This window comes from Narcine bancroftii, chromosome 4 (genome assembly GCF_036971445.1).
Source record: "Narcine bancroftii isolate sNarBan1 chromosome 4, sNarBan1.hap1, whole genome shotgun sequence".
NCBI lineage: Eukaryota > Metazoa > Chordata > Chondrichthyes > Torpediniformes > Narcinidae > Narcine > Narcine bancroftii.
The window spans coordinates 48,741,658-48,762,213 of NC_091472.1; the positions used below are offsets into that span (position 1 = coordinate 48,741,658).

The window sequence follows — 20,556 nt, forward strand, 5'->3', positions numbered from 1 at the left end:
GTGTGTGTGTGTGTGTGTGTGTGTGTGTGTGTGTGTGTGTGTGTGTGTGTGTGTGTGTGTGTGTGTGTGTGTGTAATATATATCTAAAAATATTTAAAGATGGGGAAAAAAGAAGGGGAAAAAGAGCTTTGTTATATGTATAGAAAAACTGTGTTCTCGGGTGGGGGGGAGGGAAGGATAACAATCACTGTAAAATCGGTTGATGCTTGTGAGTATGATTGCAAACCAAATGGAAAGGGGAGTTGTTGCCTGGCAAGGGGCAACCCAAGGAGGAGGGTTCATTTGGGGTTAAAGGGTTATTGGTTGTGGGGATTGTTGGAGTATTTCATGTTTAAAGTGTTTTCATATATTGAGATTAAAAAGGCCAACTTAAAGAACAATAATGGGGGAAAAAGGGGGATGGAGGTGAGGAGGAGGCGGAAAAGAAGTGAAAACAAAGATATATGATGGCTACGTTGAATTATATGACTATAAACATTAATGGAATACATAACCAAATTAAAAGGAAGAGGCTATTAAATTTAGTGGAAAAGGAAAAAATAGATATAGCATTTGTGCAGGAAACGCATCTAACCGAGGTGGAACATAACAAATTGAAGAGAGACTGGGTAGGACACATAGCAGCAGCATCATATAATTCAAAAGCTGGAGGTGTAACCATATTAGTTAACAAAAATGTACCAATAAAGATAGAGGGTGAAATAGCAGATCCAGTAGGAAGGTATGTAATGATAGTGTCAGATATATACTCAGAATTTTGGAATTTGCTCAATATATGCGCGCCTAATGATGAGGATCAAAAGTTTATGCAAGATTTTTTTTTAAGATTGCAGATACGCAAGGAAACATTCTGATAGGAGGGGATTTTAACCTTAATTTTGATCCAGTGTTGGATAACAAACAAAAAGAATAAAGTAGTCAAATTTATGGTTAAATCTATGCAGGAAATTAAACTAATGGATATATGGAGGAGACAGCACCCAAATTAGAAGGAATATTCTTATTACTTGGGTAGGCACAAGACATACTCAAGGATTGATATGTTTTTGTTGTTAGCTCATATACAAGGGAGAGTCAGGAATACTGAGTATAAAGCTAGACTACTTTCAGATCATTCACTCCTATTATTAGCAATAGAACTGGAGGACATCCCACTAAAAACATATAGATGGAGTTTAAACCCCATGCTACTAAAAAGGTAGGAATTTAGAGAGTTTATTGAATGTCAAATTAAAACATACTTTGAAATAAATACAGAATCTGTCAAAGATAAATTTATACTGTGGGATGCAATGCAAGCCTTCATTAGAGGACAGATAATAAGTTGTGTAACTAAGATGAAAAAGGAATACAGTAGGGAAATAGAACAGCTGGAAAGGGAGATAGCAATTACAGAAAATAAATTAGTGAAAAGGGAGGATATAAAGAAAAAGAGAGAGTTGGCGGATTTTAAAACAAAAAGAAATATTACAAACATACAAGGTGGAGAAGAACATAATGAAAACAAAACAAAAGTATTACAAATTGGGAGAAAAAGCACATAAAATATTGGCCTGGCAACTTAAAACCGAGCAAGCTAAAATAACTGTATTTGCGTCAAGGAAAAAGGACAAACAAATCACATTCAACCTAATAGAGATTAATGAAAACTTTAAGGAATTTTATAAACAACTATACCGAACCGAGAATGAGGGGGAAAAGATAAAATAGAAGAGTTTTTAGCTAAAATCGAATTGCCAAAATTGCAAGTAGAGGATCAAAGCAAACTGATAAAACCGTTTAAAATAAAGGAAGTACAGGACATGTTAAGAAAGCTGCCAAACAATAAAACACCAGGAGAGAATGGATTTCCAATAGAATTTTATAAAACATTTAAAAAGTTAATTCCACCTTCCCTGGAAGTAATGAATCAGGTGGAAGAAATGTAAAACACCGTAATCCCAAAGATGGGGAAGGACCCATTAACACCAGCATCATGCAGACCAAGATCCTTACTAAATGCAGATTATAAAATAATAGCAAAATTATTAGCAAACAGATTGGCCACTGTGTACCAAAAATATTAAAACAAGACCAAACTGGATTTGTCAAGAAAAGACGAACAGCGGACAATGTTTGTAAATTTATTAATTCATGCAGCTCAAGGGAATAAAAAAACCAATGGTGGTGGTTGCTTTAGATGCAGAAAAAGCCTTTGACATGGTAGAGTGGAACTACTTATTTAAAGTGTTACAGAAATTCAGTCTGCTAGAAAAATATATTAACTGGATTAGGGCATTATATAATGGACCATTGGCAAAGGTAGTGGTAAATGGATATATATCGAACCAGTTCAAACTAAGCAGATCAACTAGACAGGGATGCCTATTGTCCCCACACTGTTCGCCTTAGCAATAGAACCATTGGCAGAGCTGATAAAGTAAAATAAAAAGGATAAAAATAAAGGAGAATGAGTACAAAATCAACCTATTCGCAGACGACATCATGGTATACCTTACAGAACCAGAGAAATCAATAAAGGAGTTATATAAGAAACTGAAGGAATATGGAGAAATATCTGGGTATAAGGTCGACACAAATAAAACCGAAGTGATGCCGATGAGTACTGCAGACTATACAGAACTAAAAAAAATATCTCAATTTAAATGGCAATCACAAGCGATTCGATACCTAGGTATCAGGATAGACAGACAATAACTTAAAACACTTGTACAAACTAAATTATCAACCATTAATAAGGAAAATACAGGAAGACTTAAAAAAAATTGGAAAGAATTACTGCTAACATTGATAGGGAAGGTGAATTGTATTAAAATGAATGTATTTCCATGGAATCAATACTTATTTCAAACATTACCAATTCCCTTAACAGAGAAATTCTTTGCAGAACTAAGGAGAATATTAAGGAAGTTCATCTGGAAAGGGAGAAAATCGAGGGTAGCACTAGATAAATTAACAGAGAGGTATAATCAAGGTGGATTGCAGTTACCAAACTTCAGAAATTATTACAGAGCGGCACAATTAAGCTGCTTATCAGGTTTTTATCAGACGAGAGAAACAACCGGATTTGACTAAGATAGAGCTAGATAAGATAGGAGAGAAGGTACCGGAACATATACTTTATCAATGGGATGAAAAGCTGGTGCAATATAACAACTCACCAGTACTGCATCACTTAATTAAATTATGGAAGAAGATACACATAGAAAGAAAAAATAAATGACCAAATACCAAAAATGCTATTAATGCAAAATCCACTAATCCCTTTTACAATAGTGTCTTGGGTAACCTTGTACCTCTCACTTTGTTCGTTTTAGATTGGTCACAGTGTTTGAGCTACCGAAAGAAAATAGACACACACCAAGAGCAGTTCAGATTATACAAATGTTTATTACAAATTCAAAAGCTGTTTTCACACTACAATATGCAAGCCCTTCCCAACTATACTTATCAACGCTTGGAATGGTCCCAACTGCCGAAGCGAGGCAACAACTGCACACTTGTTGTAGGTTGTCAGGGTGCCGGTAGCAGCTTCTCCACCTACCCTGACCGGGAATTTGGCTGGACTCTAGAAGTTCTTCTTCTTGCTGAGAGGTGTTGCCACCTCTCGGAGAGTCTCAAACTTCAGCAGCAGGACCATGGCTTATATTACCCAAAAACTGCTTACCCAAGCACCTATTCCCAGCCCAGCAAGAAAGATAAGTGAGCATGCTAGGCTTCTATCGAATAACATAATTTTCAGCTTATAACTTTGAATACAATGGTTTATTTTGCATCAAGGCTAGGCCTCTGACAGTCTGTGTCCAAAACAAGCAGAAAGATTAAATGTCCTTTCATCAGATAACAGCATCTCTGGCCCCTTGGTGAAATTTAGCTTATGTCTGCTGATTCTAAAAACAAGCAGGTTCTCAGCCTTGCAGAAGCAAAGGCTGCAAAAGTAAAAAAACACGATTTAAATCTTCCATTACAAATAGATGACTTTTTTTAGAGAATGGGAGAGAAAAGGAATCGAGAGAATAGAAAATTGTTTTTTGGGAAATAATTTATTAACAGTTGAAGGACAAATATGGAATAACTCACCGTACAATGTTTACGTATCATCAATTGAAAGCTTATTTAAAGGACAAATTGGGAAGCAGATTGAGACTACCAGAAGGAAGCAGCTTTGAATATGTAATTACAGACACTGATAATTAAAAGTTTTATAACAAGTATGTACATTAAGCTGCAAGGCAAGGAAAATGATGAAATAAGATACAAACCTAAACAAGGATGGGAAAAGGACTTAAACATAAAGATAAAGAATGAAACATGGGAAAAGTTATGTTCTGGAACTAAGAAGAATACAATAAATACAAGACTACGTATGATATATGATTTGTTACACAGGCTACATATCACCCCTTAAAAATTAAGAGAATTGGACCCAACAATATCGAATTAATGCCTTCGGTGTAAAAATGAAATTGCAACAATACATGGAATTTGGGCATGCTCAAAAGTGAATACATTTTGGGAAGAACTAAATCAGATATTAAATAAAATCACAAAAAACAACATAACAAAAAATCCAGAAAATTTTCTTTTAAATAACATAAAAAGTAAAGAACTAGGTCTCAAATTGGATAAAGCACAAAAAAGATTCATTATGATAGCCTTAGCAGTAGCGAAAAAATGTATAATGTCAATTTGGAAAATGGAAGAGAGCCTGAAAATACAACAATGGTACATGGAAATTAATAAATGTATTCCATGGAAAAAATTACATACAATTTAAAAGACAAAGTTACATTGTTTGAACAAATCTGGGAACAATACATGAAACATAAAAGAAAGAGCCAGCCTTGGACCTCCACCACCTAAAATGATAAGAAGATAAACTCGATCAGATATAATATATAAAAGGAGATGACACATCTTTCTTGTTTGTTTTTCTTTTGTGTGAAGATGTTTTATTGTATTTTATATGTTCAATATTGGTTTTGGAGCAGGGGAGGGAGGGATGGGGGAGAAAAGAGAGAAAATGTCACTGTGCATATTTAATGAGAAACATCTGTAAATATTTTGGTTGATATGGCTCATAGTGCGATTAGTAAAAAAAAATTACAAAAAAAAACTATACTTCTCTAACTGCTCAGAAATCCTGTCCCTAAGAATTCTCCAATAGGTTTTTCACCACTGACATAAGACTCACTTGTAATTGCTCATTCGGAGGCTTAATCGAACTGGCTTGGGAGGTTCTGAGTGACATCGTGATATCACAATGCGATGACGTCATTTGGAACGTGCAGGTTTTAAAAAGCTGCAGGTGACTGAGAAAATGACTTTTACTGAACTTCGACTTGACTACGTCTGGTCATTTTCTCGTTCTTCATTTCAAATTGCGACACAATCTCTAATTCTCAGGATTCTCCCTGTTACACTTTTTTAACAATGAAACTACATTTGCCATTGACCAATTCTCCAGTGCCTCCCCTGTTGCCAGGACGGATGCAGATCATCGCTATTGCAACAGTGATACCTTCTTTTGCTTCCTGTAGTAACCTGGGGCATATCAATACTAATCTTTTTAAGAAAATCGAGCACTTCCTCTTTATTAATCTCAACATGCTCCAGCACATGCTCCATACTGGCGTCACATTGACCAAGGTCCTTTTCTCTTGTGAAAACTGAAGTGAATTATTCATTTAGGACCTCCTCTGCCTTCACATTTTCTTCTCTTCACAAATATGTGTTTACTGAGTGTTTCCAGCATTCTGGTTTTGTTACATTTCCCCAGCATCTCAATTTTTTTCCTCTTGGAAGTTTTTTTTTGCTTGTTTCAGGCATAGTTCCACTCTATTATCATTTATAACAGCCAATTTCAACCTTTTTTTTGGCTATAGGCCCCTTAAGACTCTGATCAAGATTTATGGTCCCCTTCTATGTGAAGCAGTCAAGTTCAGTTGTTTTTTTTTCCCCATACTTTTCTCTACCAACTACATAAAAAATATTTTATCACTAGCTAATCTATAATATTACCATGTGTCATGATTCATATAATTATTGTTTATCTACTATAATTTTTGAAAAGAAACACTGAATTTTTGAAATTATGGAAAGAAAAAGCACCAAATGTCATGACTTGTCCCTGACAATAAATCCTGATTCTGATGATAAATTTTACATTTTGAAAAGGAGAAAGCAGTTAATTTCTTTTTAAGGTTTAGAATGCTACATTCTAACTGTTTGAGTCATGTTCATTATTCAATTTGTTTATAATTTCCTTTAAATTTAAAATGTTAATGTCACTTGCTTTTGAAAATGAGACACATTGCTCTTAACAGCAACTTTTCTGGTTAAAAGCTGCAATAATTATTGACTTTGGAACACTGTACAGGTATATTTGCTCTTTGTAGTTATTAATTTATTGTTTTGTTTTTTTAAATTCCTGACAGGGCTATGTTAATTTTTAGTTTTTTATAAGTTGGATTTTGATAATTTCCTATAGATCTACTGCCTTTGGACAAAGAGAAACCTGCTGCTGAATTATGTTGTATTAATTGTCAGATACTGTACCTTCTCAACTCTGTCCCAGTGCTTCAAGATAATTATGGAAAGTGATGAGTCTGGTTCTCCAGTTTAGATTTTAAATAGGAGAAAGATAAATTTTGATGAAGTCAAAAAGGATATGGCAAGAGTGGATGGAACAGGATGTGTTCTGGCAAAAGAGGCAAGTGAGAGGCCTTGAAAGTTGAAATTTTAAGAATTTCCTGTATTCCTGTCACAATTAAAGGCAAGGCTGACAGGCATCAGGGACCTGGGTTTTTGACAGATATTGAGGCTCTGGTTTAGAAGGAGGATGAGGTAGGTACATAGTAGCTATAGGCAGGAAGAAACAAATTAGGTTCTTGAGGAATATTTAAAAAAAATACAAGAATACACTTGAGAAGAAAATCAAAAGGGTTAAAAGTAGGCAAGAGGTTGCTCTGAACTTGAGAAGCCCTTGGGAATTTTCTTCAATTTGTGTGCAATGGACATAAAGGAGGGGTATGGAGAGGCACTGGACAAAGTGGTGACTCTGCTTTATGATAGACAAAAGTTAAAGAATTTCATGTATGTTATATTCTAAATGTAGTATGTGTCAATAATGGAACCTTTATCTTTAACTTTGGTCACCTAATTGCAGGAAAGTTATCAATAAGATTGAAAGAGTGCAGAGAAATTTTACAAGGATGTTGCTGGGCATTGAAGAGCTGAGTTATAGGGAAATGATGAATGGGGAGAACTTCATTTCCCGGAAACTTGAGAACGAGTGGCGATTTGATAGAAGTGTTCAAAATTGAGGGGTTTTGATAAGCTAAATGCAGACAGGTTTTTTTTTAAAAACCCAGAGGTTGGGTGAGACGAGAACTAGAGGACATGGGTTAAGGAGGAAATGTTTAAGGAGAATATTGGAGAAACTTCTTCACTCTGAGTAGTGAATGCGAAATGAGCTGCCAGGGGAGGTGGTGGATGTGGGACTGTTTTATTTTATATCTATTCATTTATTTATTTATTTATTTTTGGACATTTTAGTGAAGGTTGGGTTGGTGCATGGATGGGAGGGGTCTGGTGCAGGTTGATAATTTTAGGGGAATAAATAGCCTAAGGTCCTGTCTGTTTTAGTGCCACTAAGAGAGTGGGCAAGTGTTTGGCTGATGCAGTACAAATGTGAGATCATCGACTGTACTTTGGAAAGGAAAGTTGTAGATTGGCCTTTTAAATGTTGAAAAATTGCAGCATGCTGTTGTGCAGAGACCCATGTATGAGATTAAACTTATTGGAGGTTAGAAGGATTCCATATTTCTTTCATAATTTTGAGATAGTTACAGTAAGGTTGATTCCACTGGCAGGTGAGACGGGGACTAAGGGACAAAGCCTCAATTTTTGGGGTGGGAATAGATTTAAGACAGATGAGGGGGAACTGCTTCTCCCAGAGAAGGGAGAATCTGGAATTCTCTGCCTAAGGAAGCAGTAGAGGCTGCCTCATTGAATGTATTTAAGACATTTAAAATATTATTTTAAATAATAAGGAAATTGTGTGTTACGGGCAACAACTGGTGGGTGGGTGGAGCTGAACCCATGTTCTGATCAGCCAGGAATGGTACAGCAGGTGGGATGGAGTTAATCTTTTCCTGCTCCTATTTCTAATATTATTATGCTCTTGTATGGCTGTGAAGAGCTATATTTGGACTACAGCTGTTTACTATTTATAAATTACTTAACTGATGGTATAAAAATCTGTGTAACCAGCTTGCAGTGGCAAAAAGATGAATAGGATTTATAAGTACTATTATTATTTGAAGTATAAAGTAATTAGTGAGTCATGCAATGTTTCCAATTATGTCAAATATTTTTTGATATGAAATGTTTAATTTTGAACTGAAAAATTGGAATGAAATACTTTCTATACAGTGAAAAGCTCTAAATGATGGCATACCAGGGATTTGAGGGTCTGCTTCAGAGTTAATTATCTAGATTATTGGAAAGAAATTGTCCTGTATCTATATTGCAATTTCATGGATTTTGCATGGTGCTTTCAACATAACAAAAGTATCCAAGGTGATTTGTGTGAGAATTGCTAGATAATATATTAATGTTGAGGCATGTATGGAGTAATTAAAATAAAAGACTAATGTTCGGACAATTAAAAGCTTCCAACATCTTGGAGTTTTACAATAGTGATTTTTGTGAGGAGATTCCAGAGATTAGGAATGATAGTTGACGGAATGGTAATCGAGCAGTTAAATTTGGGGATGTTAAGGAGATAAAAATTGTTGTTTTGCAGGATTATGGGTCTGAAGATGTTGCAAAGGCATGCTCAAGATTGTGGAGAGTCAGGATTTTAAGACCTTGAATTAGGGATGTTAATGGAAAAAGTGTTTTATCCATATAATCTGAGAGAAATATTCTTGTGGTAATGGGCCTCTGTGATAGGGGGGAAAAGAAAACTATTGGAGAAGACCCAGAATTGTATAATGTTAAATCAAATGGGCATACACACAGAGATGGTTCTGCTTAAACACTGTAAAAGCATTGTCTCCTTGTTGATCAGTAATAACATTTTACTGAGCTAAATTCTGGAAATACATTGATTAAATCTCAGTAGAAATTTTGTTAATTCACAAAGGCACTTAACACTTGTGAGTATTAATTTCTTGGTCTTGCCATTTTTATTGAGAAATTTTGATCACTTTTGTAAAACAGTCTGAATGTTTCAATGTCGATGATGAACTTGAAACTGATACCAGCTATATTCCTTTTGTTGGCAGGTTGATCATTGGTTGGAATTCAGCAGAACTAGACTGGCAAGCTCTGCTTTGTTTCCTGCAGCCATACAAGAGCTTGACTCTGTACTTTCTCTCAGGACATACCTAGTTGGACACGAGTTGACCATCGCTGATCTTTGTGTATGGGCAGCATTAAAAGGTTGGCAAGAAGACTGCATAAATACCACTTGCTTATTTTATTTTGTTTTTGGAAAGGTCACTTGTCACTTAATTTTGAAATTGCAAAAGTAAATTTGTTTTGGCTTGTAAATAAACACTTACAAATTGCATGAGAAGAGGTTAAGCAGACGGGCTTCTTTATTCCAGAAGCAAATGAAGGAGGATATTTACTAGTCCAGCAAGAGTGTTATTGAATGGTATTCAGGAGGTTGATGTATTTTTTCTATTAATTATTGGATTTCCAGAAAATGCACTTTTAATAAGTTTCATTTATTTGATGTGGAAGTAAATTGTTCAAAGATGGTTGTTTAAATGTCAGTCACTTGCCTAATTTTACTATTAAGGCAATATTTTTGTCAAAAGGAAGCAACATTTGTCAGAAGCAGCTAAGCCAAAACAAGATTCCAAGTCATGTTAAACGTTGGTACAACTTCCTTGGCTCCCAGGATACATTTCAGTATGTGGATAAAAAATGGGGCATAGAAACGCCACAGAATAAAATGGTAAATATGCTGTTTTCTAAAATATCATAGATTAGTTGATTAACTATATGGATTTGTAACGTAAGAACTGTCATTGAAAGTGTTGTACACCTTTCACTCTGACTGATTGCTGTCTCAATTGTGATGTGTTTTCTTCATCCAGTCTCTTTCATCTCTATCCTGAGGATTAATTGTTTAAATAACTTTTCATTTTATTCTTGAAGCATACCATATCATATTTTGTTGTTTAAATGCAACACTATAGGTTGGTGTTCAATGCTAAATCCCTAGGTTTGAGGTGCCCCTCTGGCAAAAATAATCCAGTGGTAGGGTTAGGATAAGAAGTTCCAGAATGTGGACCGTACAGTAATGAAAGAATTTGGCTTTCTTCCAAATCAGAATGGTAACTGATGCAATGAAGAAAGCCCTTGTTCATGGTACATTTTTCATCCAGATGATGAGTAATAGATTTAGGTTGTGTTCTTTTGAATTGCCTTGTCTGGAAAATCCACTGTATTTTGTAGGCACATGTTCTGGCATTATTTTGTCCTGATGTTGGAGGTTGAATGTTTTGGGTGATGGCTAAAGTGCTTAATTACCCTGTACATGGACATGTTTAAACTTGCAGTAAACTATATTGCACTGAATGAGGTACCCTTTGGGGTGCAGAGAATTTGACAATTAAAATTGTTTTATTGAGTTACCTGTCAAGGGAAATCTGCTATCTTAATCAGATGCCACTGCCTATATTGAGGTAAGGAGACCTGATCACAGAAATCCTTTTGCCAATTTGATACTTGCCCTGCTGGTGCTGCTGTGTTTTGGTTCATAGTCCAGTAACAGTAAAAAAATCATTCAAGGATTAGCCAGATAAATTTGGAGATTCTGAAAAGCCATTCCTTTCTTAAAAGAAAATAATTTGATCCTTTTCTCAGTAAGAAACCTTGAACTAAAGTTGACTTTTTGTAAAAATCTGATTTAAATATTTTTGAAGAGTTTTTAAATCAAGTTTTATTTTATAAAAACTTGACTGCTTTCTTTAGACTGATTTCTGGTTGGAAGGCTTGTTGCCTGAGAAGGTAAAATAGCTGATGGTCACTGGAGTTTAGAAGAATAAGAGCATCTAAATTAACAACTTGCTTAGTATTGGTTGCCAGTTTAAGAAGAAAGTTCTGTATTTTGTTGTTTTAGATGTGTAGTTCCTTCTTAATTCACGAAATAATCCACTGTCAATGTAAATAATATTGATTAATAACTACAGTAAAATTACTCTTTAGCAGTAATATCACTTGTGTACCTTTTGTAACACAATCTTCTGGGTGAATGGCAATTTTGATTTTTGCACAATGTATTGCTTTGGTTGACAGTGCAACTGGTTTTGGGTATGTGTTCAAGGGTATCAGTTCAAGCCTTTGAGAATAAAATATTGCTTTAAGATTGTGGTGTAATTGTATGGATGAATGAAATCTTCACAGATTGCTTTAGAATTTCCCACTTAAATTAGCACGAAATTGCAAACAAAAATCCATCAATATTATTACACATGACCCAAGGTTTGCACGTGTATATCTGTGCACCATTGATTATACTGTGGCAGCACACCGCCACAGCGATCAAGTGACGGTCTGGGTGGCGAGTGCAACTAAAAGCCAACGGCCCGCGCAGCGGCACTGGCCCCAACAGACAAACCAGCAGATGGACAGCAAGGGCAGCTTAAAGGCCAGCGATCTCAAAATGGCACTGGCCCTGCTGCACAGCCAAGAGGCATGTGCAGTGCACGGGGAAGAAGGGATTGTTATGCAAGAAGGTACTTGCACGGGAAACCTGCCTTTGTTATGTGGGTCGTGACTTAAGAAAAAGGGAAACGGCAGGAACGCGGTGAGTATAAAAGTCGGATCTGAGCCACTAAGAAACACAGAGCTTAAGCTGACTACACTAAGTGTGTGTGTCTTCTGAGAAGTGCACGGCTACAATACTGCAAATTGCATTTGATAATTTAAACTTTGGCTTGGCTTCGCGGACGAAGATTTATGGAGGGGGTAAAAAGTCCACGTCAGCTGCAGGCTCGTTTGTGGCTGACCAGTCCGATGCGGGACAGGCAGACACGATTGCAGCGGTTGCAAGGGAAAATTGGTTGGTTGGGGTTGGGTGTTGGGTTTTTCCTCCTTTGCCTTTTGTCAGTGAGGTGGGCTCTGCAGTCTTCTTCAAAGGAGGCTGCTGCCCGCCAAACTGTGAGGCGCCAAGATGCACGGTTTGAGGCGTTATCAGCCCACTGGCGGTGGTCAATGTGGCAGGCACTAAGAGATAATTTAAACTATGATAAACAAAAACGCTCATTCTTGGACAGCAACAGAGTGGTTAATTTGGCTATGACCAGGATGCAGTTATTTAATTGCACCTAATTGTAGCTGCCTTTCTCCAAACTGTTCAGCCCCAAATGCTGTAACATAGCATTTTTAGTTTTCAAAACCTGATTTTTTTTTCCCCAATACGGTCATTTCACTTCTTGCACAAGTTAATGGCTGAAATTATTCTTTACTGTTCAACAGCTGTTAATTAGTGAAGGATTCTAGGGAAAGTTTATGAGTTTAAGTTTTGCTCTTATGTTGAAGTCGGTGTAATTAATAACTGTTTTATCCTTATTATGTACTTCAAAACTTAGGCAAATGAGAAGAAAGAGGATCGTGGAAAATTTGTGGAACTACCTGGTGCAGAGGTTGGGAAAGTAGTAGTAAGATTTCCACCAGAAGCTAGTGGGTGAGTTGCTAATCAGAAGATCAGGCTTTAACTGTTTAGGACTTGAATAGTTATAAATCTGTTTGTACTTTGAATGTGAAGGTCATTTGACTTGAGTTATTGGAGATGATACTGAAAAATCAGTTTCTTAACAGTTATTTTCACTTATTAAAATGTATTGACATTTAAAGTAATGATAAGAGAGCTAAGGTTTTATGATGAAAAATGGGGCAAGAAACCTCTGGAAATTAAATTGTGGGCATGACTGGATAAGGATGGGAGGAAGGATAAGGAGGAAACAGATATGAATAGAAATGTTCAGCAGGTCAGGAAGTCTCCATGGAAAGTTCTGGGTCTTTGACCTGAAATATTAATTCTGTTTCTCATTCTACAGAAGCTCCCTGACTTGCTGTTTGAGCATTTTTTTAAAATTTCAGATTTCCAGCTTTTGAGTTTTTTGTTGTGGTAAGATGTGCACACATGTTAATACCTTGAAATGGTAGTACAGACATAATAAATGTATAATCCTGATTGATATTTTGAATGGAAGTTTAAAAAAGTTGTTGTTGATGCCCAGACCATTTGGATGTGAGAACTGTTGTTTTTGGGAAGAGAAGGGGAAAAGTTGACAAATTCTTGATCAAAGCAAGAGTGGATCATCCTGAAGCATTCACGATGCACAAACATATGCCAAACCTGTCAAGAATGTGCAGGGAAAAGCAAGTTGTCAAGATTGGGGCTGACAGACCGTAGTCAGTCCAAGTTAACACCAAAACCTTGTGTCCCATCACACTGAGCGCTAACACAAGGCTGTGTGCTCAACCTTTTACTGTTCACACTGCTGTCTCGTGACTGCACTGCCAGATTCATTTCTTTTTCAATTTTTTTTATTAGTTTCGTCAAGTAAATAGGTACATGATGATAAAGTATTAACAAATCACATAATAAAAATGATGATAAGACCGATGTTACATTGAAAAGAAAAAAAACCTAAAGCCAACCCCTTTCCTTTGGAGGCTACTAACTAAACATAAACAGTCCACTACCTAATAATAAAAGGGAAGGTAATCAGTGGGTTATATATTTTAAAAAAACCTAAGTAAACAAAATCTTACAAATTTTGAAAATAATTAAGTAAAGAACCTCATAACAAAACAAAATTAAAATTCATTTCAAATTCATCAAGTTTAATGTCCTGTCCTCTCTAAACCTTTTCAACCTACAAATTCACTACTTGAACTTGTTTCTCCCCTTCTCTCGAGTCCCTTTGATTCTTCCCAAAACTCTTAAAATTAAAATCCATCTCCTTTCTCTTTTTCTGGATCTAGTTTCTGTAGTCGTGTTTTTAATTTTTCTAAGTACAGAAAAACACCTGTCATCCAGAATTCAAGCAGCTGGCAACTGAGAGCAACTGACAAAAAAAAAATCACAGAAAATAGATTAAAAAAAAAATTACTGGTTTAAAATTGGCACACCTCGCAATTAGTTTGCTAATTATACAACACTGTCTCAAGCATCTGGAAAATTTACTTATCCGACATCTACCAATCCCCATAGGCGCCCAATACATGGGACGTCCAAACATTGCAGTATAGGCCCTTTGGCCCTCAATGTTGTGCCAATCTATATATTCCTACAAAAAAAAGTACTAAACCCTTCCTACCTCATAACCTCTTTCTTGAAACCATGTTCCTGTCTAAAAGTCTCTTTAAATGCCCCTATTGTTTCAGCCTCCACCACCACCACCCCTGACAAGGCATTCCAGGCACCCACAATTCTTTGTGGGGTGGGGGGGGGGGCGGGGGAAACTTGCCTCCCTTCACTTTGTGGAGATGTCTCCTGGTGTTTGCTATTCCAGCCATGGGGAAAAAAGGTGCTGGTTGTCCACTCTGTCTGTGCCTCTCAGAATTTTGTAGACCTCTGAAGTCTACCCTCCTCCTTTTACACTCCAAATAGAAAAGTCTCAACTCTGCTAATCTGGCCTCATAAGATCAGGGGTTTTACTGTATTAGTGAAGAATCTTGGCACAGTGTTGTCAATGCAATTGGATATCTTCATAATCTAGATCAAGGTTTTGAATGAGAAGTTTCAGGAAAATGTAATGCAGAATTGTTTGGAATAAGCACTACTATTATTTAGGTTTTTTTTTCATTGTTTTGCACCTCTTTCTTTGTCAAGTGCAGTTACTTACATATTGGACATGCAAAGGCTGCGCTCCTGAATCAGCATTATCAAGTGAGCTTTAAAGGGAAACTCATCATGAGATTTGATGACACCAATCCTGAAAAGGAGAAGGAAGATTTTGAGAAGGTTGTTATTGGAATGCATTTATTAAATCTACCTTGGCACAAGTAGAACCACAGTTTATTATTCATTTGAGACTAAATAGTCACTTGATTATGAAAGGAACTGTTCATTTTGTACCTAGTTTTATAAACCAAGTTCTGGGAACAATTATTTCAGTACTTTGGATATACTGCTGCCAGATCTTTTGGATTTTTAAGCAATCACGATTGTTGTCAGTGTTATCTGATTTGCATTTACTCCAAAATAAAGTTAAAATCTGAGCAAATTGGCTAACAGCTCAAATGATATCCATTATCCTAGAGAAACTGTAAATTCTTTGGCTTTACTTGCTTCCATTTTTTTCTCCCTCCTTGATGATCTTCCAAGTGTAAGATGTTGCAGGTATGATGGCTTTACTCAATCCAGTGGCACATTGTGCTTTTGAGTTCTAAAAGTACTAACATTGCATTGGCATCATTGTGGAAACTTCCAATGCTGCTTGTTCCAGCTTCAGTTTGCATCGCACAACTCTGGAACATTTAGGAGCAATATACATAATAAAAGTTTCTAGACATTGTAACTTGTCAGTTTTTAATGTTGAATATATTAAAATTGCTGCCTTGTTTTTTTTAAAATACAAATTGAAATGTTTGTATATTAACTTATTTCTTTAGGTTATCTTAGAAGATGTATCAATGCTACAGATAAAGCCAGACCGATTTACCTATACATCAGATCATTTTGACATCATAATGCAGTATGCAGAGAAAATGATTAGAGATGGAAAAGCTTATGCGGATGACACTTCACCAGAACAAATGAAACAAGAACGCGAGCAAAGAATTGAGTCGAAATGCAGGGGAAATTGTAAGAATTAAAATTCTACTTGCAATTAGCCTCGGTTAACAAATCTTTGTCTGCTCTCTTCCTTGTTTAAAAGGAGTGATGCTTGCTGAGATGTCTCGCCACTTTGCAATGGGACCCAGTAGGGGATGAGTCAGCATATAGGATGGAGATTGAGTGCAAGGATGTTGTTGCGTGCAATACTGCCTAGTTTTCAATGTCACCAACACTAAGTTGATTGTTGACTTCAGGAAAAGAAAGCCAGAGGTATACGATCCAGTGATCATTGGGGGATCAGAGATGGAGAGGGTGAGCAAATTTATGTTCTGGGAGTCACTATCTCGCAGGATCTTTCCTGGACTCAACACATCAGTGGCATAAAGAAAGCAGGTCAGCGCCCTCTACTTCCTCAGGAGTCTGCGGAGGTTTAGTTTGACACCAGAAACCTTGGCAAATTTCTACAGATGTGTGTTGACTAGCTGCATCTGGTATGGGAACACCAAATACCCCTGAGCATAAAGCTCTCCAAAAGATAGTGGATACAGCCCAGGACATCGCAGGCAAAACCCTTCCACTATTGAATACATCAACATGGAACACTGCTGTCAGAGGACAGCAGCAATCATCTGAGATCACACCACCCAGCGCATGCTCTATTCTCGCTGCTGTCATCAGGAAAGAGGTATAGGTGCCACACGACTCATACCATCAGGTTCAGGAACAGCTGCTACCCCTCCACCATCAGACTCCTCAATAACAAAACTCATTCAGAGACTCTATTTTTTAAATCTCTCTGTATTGCATAGTTTGTTTACATTCATTATCTGTTTACAATTCTTGTATTTGTTTACATGTTTATGCTGTGTACAGTTTATTTTGCACTACCAATTAGAGGTTATTCTGCCTTTCCTGCAGGGAAAATTAATCTCAGGGTTGTATGTGAATGACATGTATGTACTCTGACAATAAATCTGAAATCTAACCTACTTGCCTGTAGTAAAAAAAAAATCTGACCCAATAGTCTTGACTTCCCAATGACTGTTGGGGTAATAACAGTGAAGGGCACAGATTTAAAGTGATTTATGATGAGAAAAAGAGAGGTCTAAAGAAAAACATTTCTATATATGGGTAGTCAAAATTTGTAATCAACTTTCTAATGGAATAGTGGGTGCTCATTTAATAATGGTCTCCAAAAGGCAAATGCATTAGTACTTGAAGAAAATATTGCAGGGAACTGGCTATCTGGATAGGTCTTCTGAAATAGATGCAATAGGTTATGGAATAGTGCAAGTCCTAATGACCTCCTAAGCAAATGAGCTCCTTGGAGAATTAAATGCACTTTCTGGCTGGAAGTGCTTGCTGGTGAAAGTTCAGACTTAATATCAGTTCTCTACAAACTGTATTCAGATTGTACATGTGTACTTTTTCATGCATCTTTTTTCTTTAAATTTATTTTCAACATGATAGTTGCCCATGAGGCCCAATTAATCAACTGATCCCGTCTGTTTTTGGAGGGTGGGAGGAAACTAAAGCATTCTGAAAACCCATAGGGTTCATTTGGGGTGGGGGGGAAAACGTACAAACTTCTTACAGCACCTGATAAAGATTTGTCTCTAGGTTGAGACATTGGTGAAGAGGGTGCCTGCAATGTTGACATACATTTCTAGAGGACCAGCATATAAAAGCAAGAATAGAATGGCAAGACTCTATAGTGCACTGACGGGTGAGACCTCACTTGGAGTGTTGTGTATAGTTTTGGATGTCTTATTTAAGAAAAAAACATGCTGGTGCTGGAGAGGGTTTTGAGATTTGCTGCATTCTCACCCACAGTGCAAACACAATCATAAATTGTTTTTTTTTAAATTCACTTAATAATGCGTGGGTGTAGTATTCTAAATTCCAACTGACAAAAGCAATTTGCATTTAATTGGGCCATGAAACAAAAAATATACCATAGTCCCAATATCTGCCACAGTTAATCTCCTGCAATTAACACCCAATCAACTTCCCCAGATGAGTCAGTCACCCATTTATATAAATGATATCGTGCAACACGTTAACAAGATTTGCAGAGGAATCAATTAAATAGATCGAAGACTGGCTTCAGAGTCAAGATTTAAAAAAAGCCTTTCTTTAAAGCCTACCTTGTTAAAAATAGTGTGCAATTGAGAATTTTATGGTTTGATTTGATGTTGTAGCATGTGGGCTACGCCCAGTCTGGAGTAGGAATGACATACACACAGTCGAGTCTAGGTCGAAGACTGATCTATTGCTCTGCCAGTTCTGTTTATATTCACTCACTGCTTCTGATGACAGGAGTGATGTCATTGCAGTGCCGGCCTCCGATTGGCTGGCCTTCCTGCTGTTGCCCACTGTGCAGGAGGTCATGCATGATGTCTGCTATTGGTCCCTGGGGGGTCCTTGCAATCACCGCATTCGCAGGCCATTTTGTGAGCCGGCATGTTGGTCACTTCAATATAATGAGGATGATTAAACTGATGCCATAGGGCAGAATCATCCTCATGGTGTCTCAGATCAGAGGGCCTTGTTATGTTAATCTCCTCCCTCAGGGACAATTAACATTAGGCCCTTTCTTGAAGCAAAAAAAATCCTCACATCAGAAAATTTACCATCTTGAATGCTCCCTGGCAAGCTCCAAGGCACCGACTCCAATCCCTCTTCAAGGTAGTGTCAGCAGTGAAGTGGAGCGCTCCGCCATACTTGAATGTACTGCAGCTGGGTAGGGGCAGGCTGATGACATCCTGGGTGATGCAGTCAGCCTGCGACCCATCTCACTGTTCTCTCCCCCTCTCACTCCATGACCCTTCTCAGGGCAGGGACAGCCAGCAGGGGCAGTCATGGGGTGGCCAGAGCAGGCTGTGACAGCCCTGCTAGCTGTTCCGGCACCTTACCAGGCCACTTCAGCATTCGGGGCCACTCGTCAGTGCCAGTGGCTCAATATACAGCAGAACAATGGCCATGTACCCTACTCATAATCCCCCACACATCAATGCCCCAGCTGCCTCCAGGTTGAAAGGAGACCCTCTGCCTGCAAGAAATACCTTTCCATTTGGCTTTTAGCCGACTTCCATGCGGAGGCCGACTATGAAAGGTCTGTTGATAAAGTGTAATGCCCTTGCTAGGATATTTAGTTTCTCGGAATACCATGGCACTCAAGCCAAAGAAATTCCCAAAATCAAAATTTCCCATGCCGGCTATAAATTGTGCATGTTCTTTCAATTCTGCTGTTACATTTCCACACTTGCTATTAATTGCCGGTTTGACTTTCCCACGGCTGCTATAAATTGTGTAAAAAGATTCTCATATAATTGGGGAGGGGAGGGAATAAACTTGATTTGTAAAATATGCATATAATGTGTGCAAATGAAGAATGATTGTTAGCTCTTGGCTTTACTTGTTGGAGTATAGAAGGATGAGGTGAACCATAGAGGTAGTTCAAATACAAGAATGTTCTCATGGTAGGGGATTCTACAACAAGAGTATACAACTTCAGGATAAAAAAGGATCAATTTAAAACAGACAGGGAAACATTTCTTTTAAGGGTCGTGAATCTGTGGATTGATGGCACAGGTGGCAGTGGAAGTGAGATCGTTGGGAGCTTTTAAGGCAGAGATTGACAGTTATTTGATTTGTCAGGGCATTAAGGGTTACAGGGCAAAAAGCCAGGGAGTGAGGCTGAGTGGGAGGAATGATCAGCTCATGATTAGAATGGCAGCGCACACTCGATGGGCCTACTTCTGTTCCCATATCTTGCGTGATTCAAGCATGCATTAGCCACTATGTTAAAGTGACAAGTAAAATAGGAGCCAAGACATCAGTGATAATTGAAGAATTGCTGTTATTTGTTTTAAGATGTTCATTCATTTTAAACTTGGATTCCTCTTCTCACATTTTCTGCAGCTGTGGAACAGAACATACGAATGTGGGAAGAGATGAAGAATGGAACAGAATACGGCCAAACCTGTTGTTTACGAGCAAAGATTGACATGGCCTCCAACAATGGTTGCCTCAGGGACCCCACAATCTACAGATGCAAAAATGCACCACATTCACGTACAGGACTCAAATATAGGTGCAGTATATTTCCCTTTCAATATTTCTTATTAGTTTCATTGTACAAAAGTTAAATAGTACCTATTATGAAAAGAAAAAAATATTGACAAATCTTGTAGGTTACAATTCCATTGGTTTTCTATGTTACATTAAAAAGTTAGGGGGAAAAAAGCACTAAACTACTATTTTACATGCCTAATCCCACCCAACAGAGGTTATTGGCTTAACACAGACCACTACTGAAACCAGAAAATAGTTAATCTTATAAATGTTGAAATAATTTGAGAAAAGGGCCCCATAAAGAAACAAAATTAAGATTCATTTCAGTAAAGGAGCATCTAATTTTTCCAAAGTCAGACATGCCATCATATCAGATAACCATTGAGTAGGAGTTGGATCTTTCCATCTCATCAATATGGCCCTTCCAGCAACTACATGGGATTGTGATGCATTCAGTATCAAACCTGTTGGCCCACTTATTCCAAAAGGTACAGATATTTAAGCAATATTTAGGTTTTAATGCACATAAGACACCAGAGTATGGAAATTTTTTGTAGAAAACAAAATATAGAATGACATTTCCATTCCAGTCCATTGGAGTAACTTCACAAGAAGTACTATGGTGGTTGCAACAGATAACACACTGCCAATGTTTCATGGGCAAT

General features: G+C 37.3%; 1 protein-coding gene across 3 annotated transcripts in view; it reads left to right on the forward strand.

Moving 5' to 3' along the window:
- eprs1 (glutamyl-prolyl-tRNA synthetase 1) overlaps positions 1-20,556 on the forward strand; it is a 79,132-nt gene that overhangs the window by 12,926 nt on the left and 45,650 nt on the right. For all 3 annotated transcript variants that reach the window (XM_069931227.1, XM_069931229.1, XM_069931228.1), the window contains exons 4-9: positions 9,294-9,450; positions 9,834-9,973; positions 12,615-12,709; positions 14,872-14,998; positions 15,649-15,841; positions 19,739-19,910. In XM_069931227.1, coding sequence (XP_069787328.1) covers positions 9,294-9,450; positions 9,834-9,973; positions 12,615-12,709; positions 14,872-14,998; positions 15,649-15,841; positions 19,739-19,910 — 884 coding nt within the window. The remainder of the gene's footprint in view (positions 1-9,293; positions 9,451-9,833; positions 9,974-12,614; positions 12,710-14,871; positions 14,999-15,648; positions 15,842-19,738; positions 19,911-20,556) is intronic.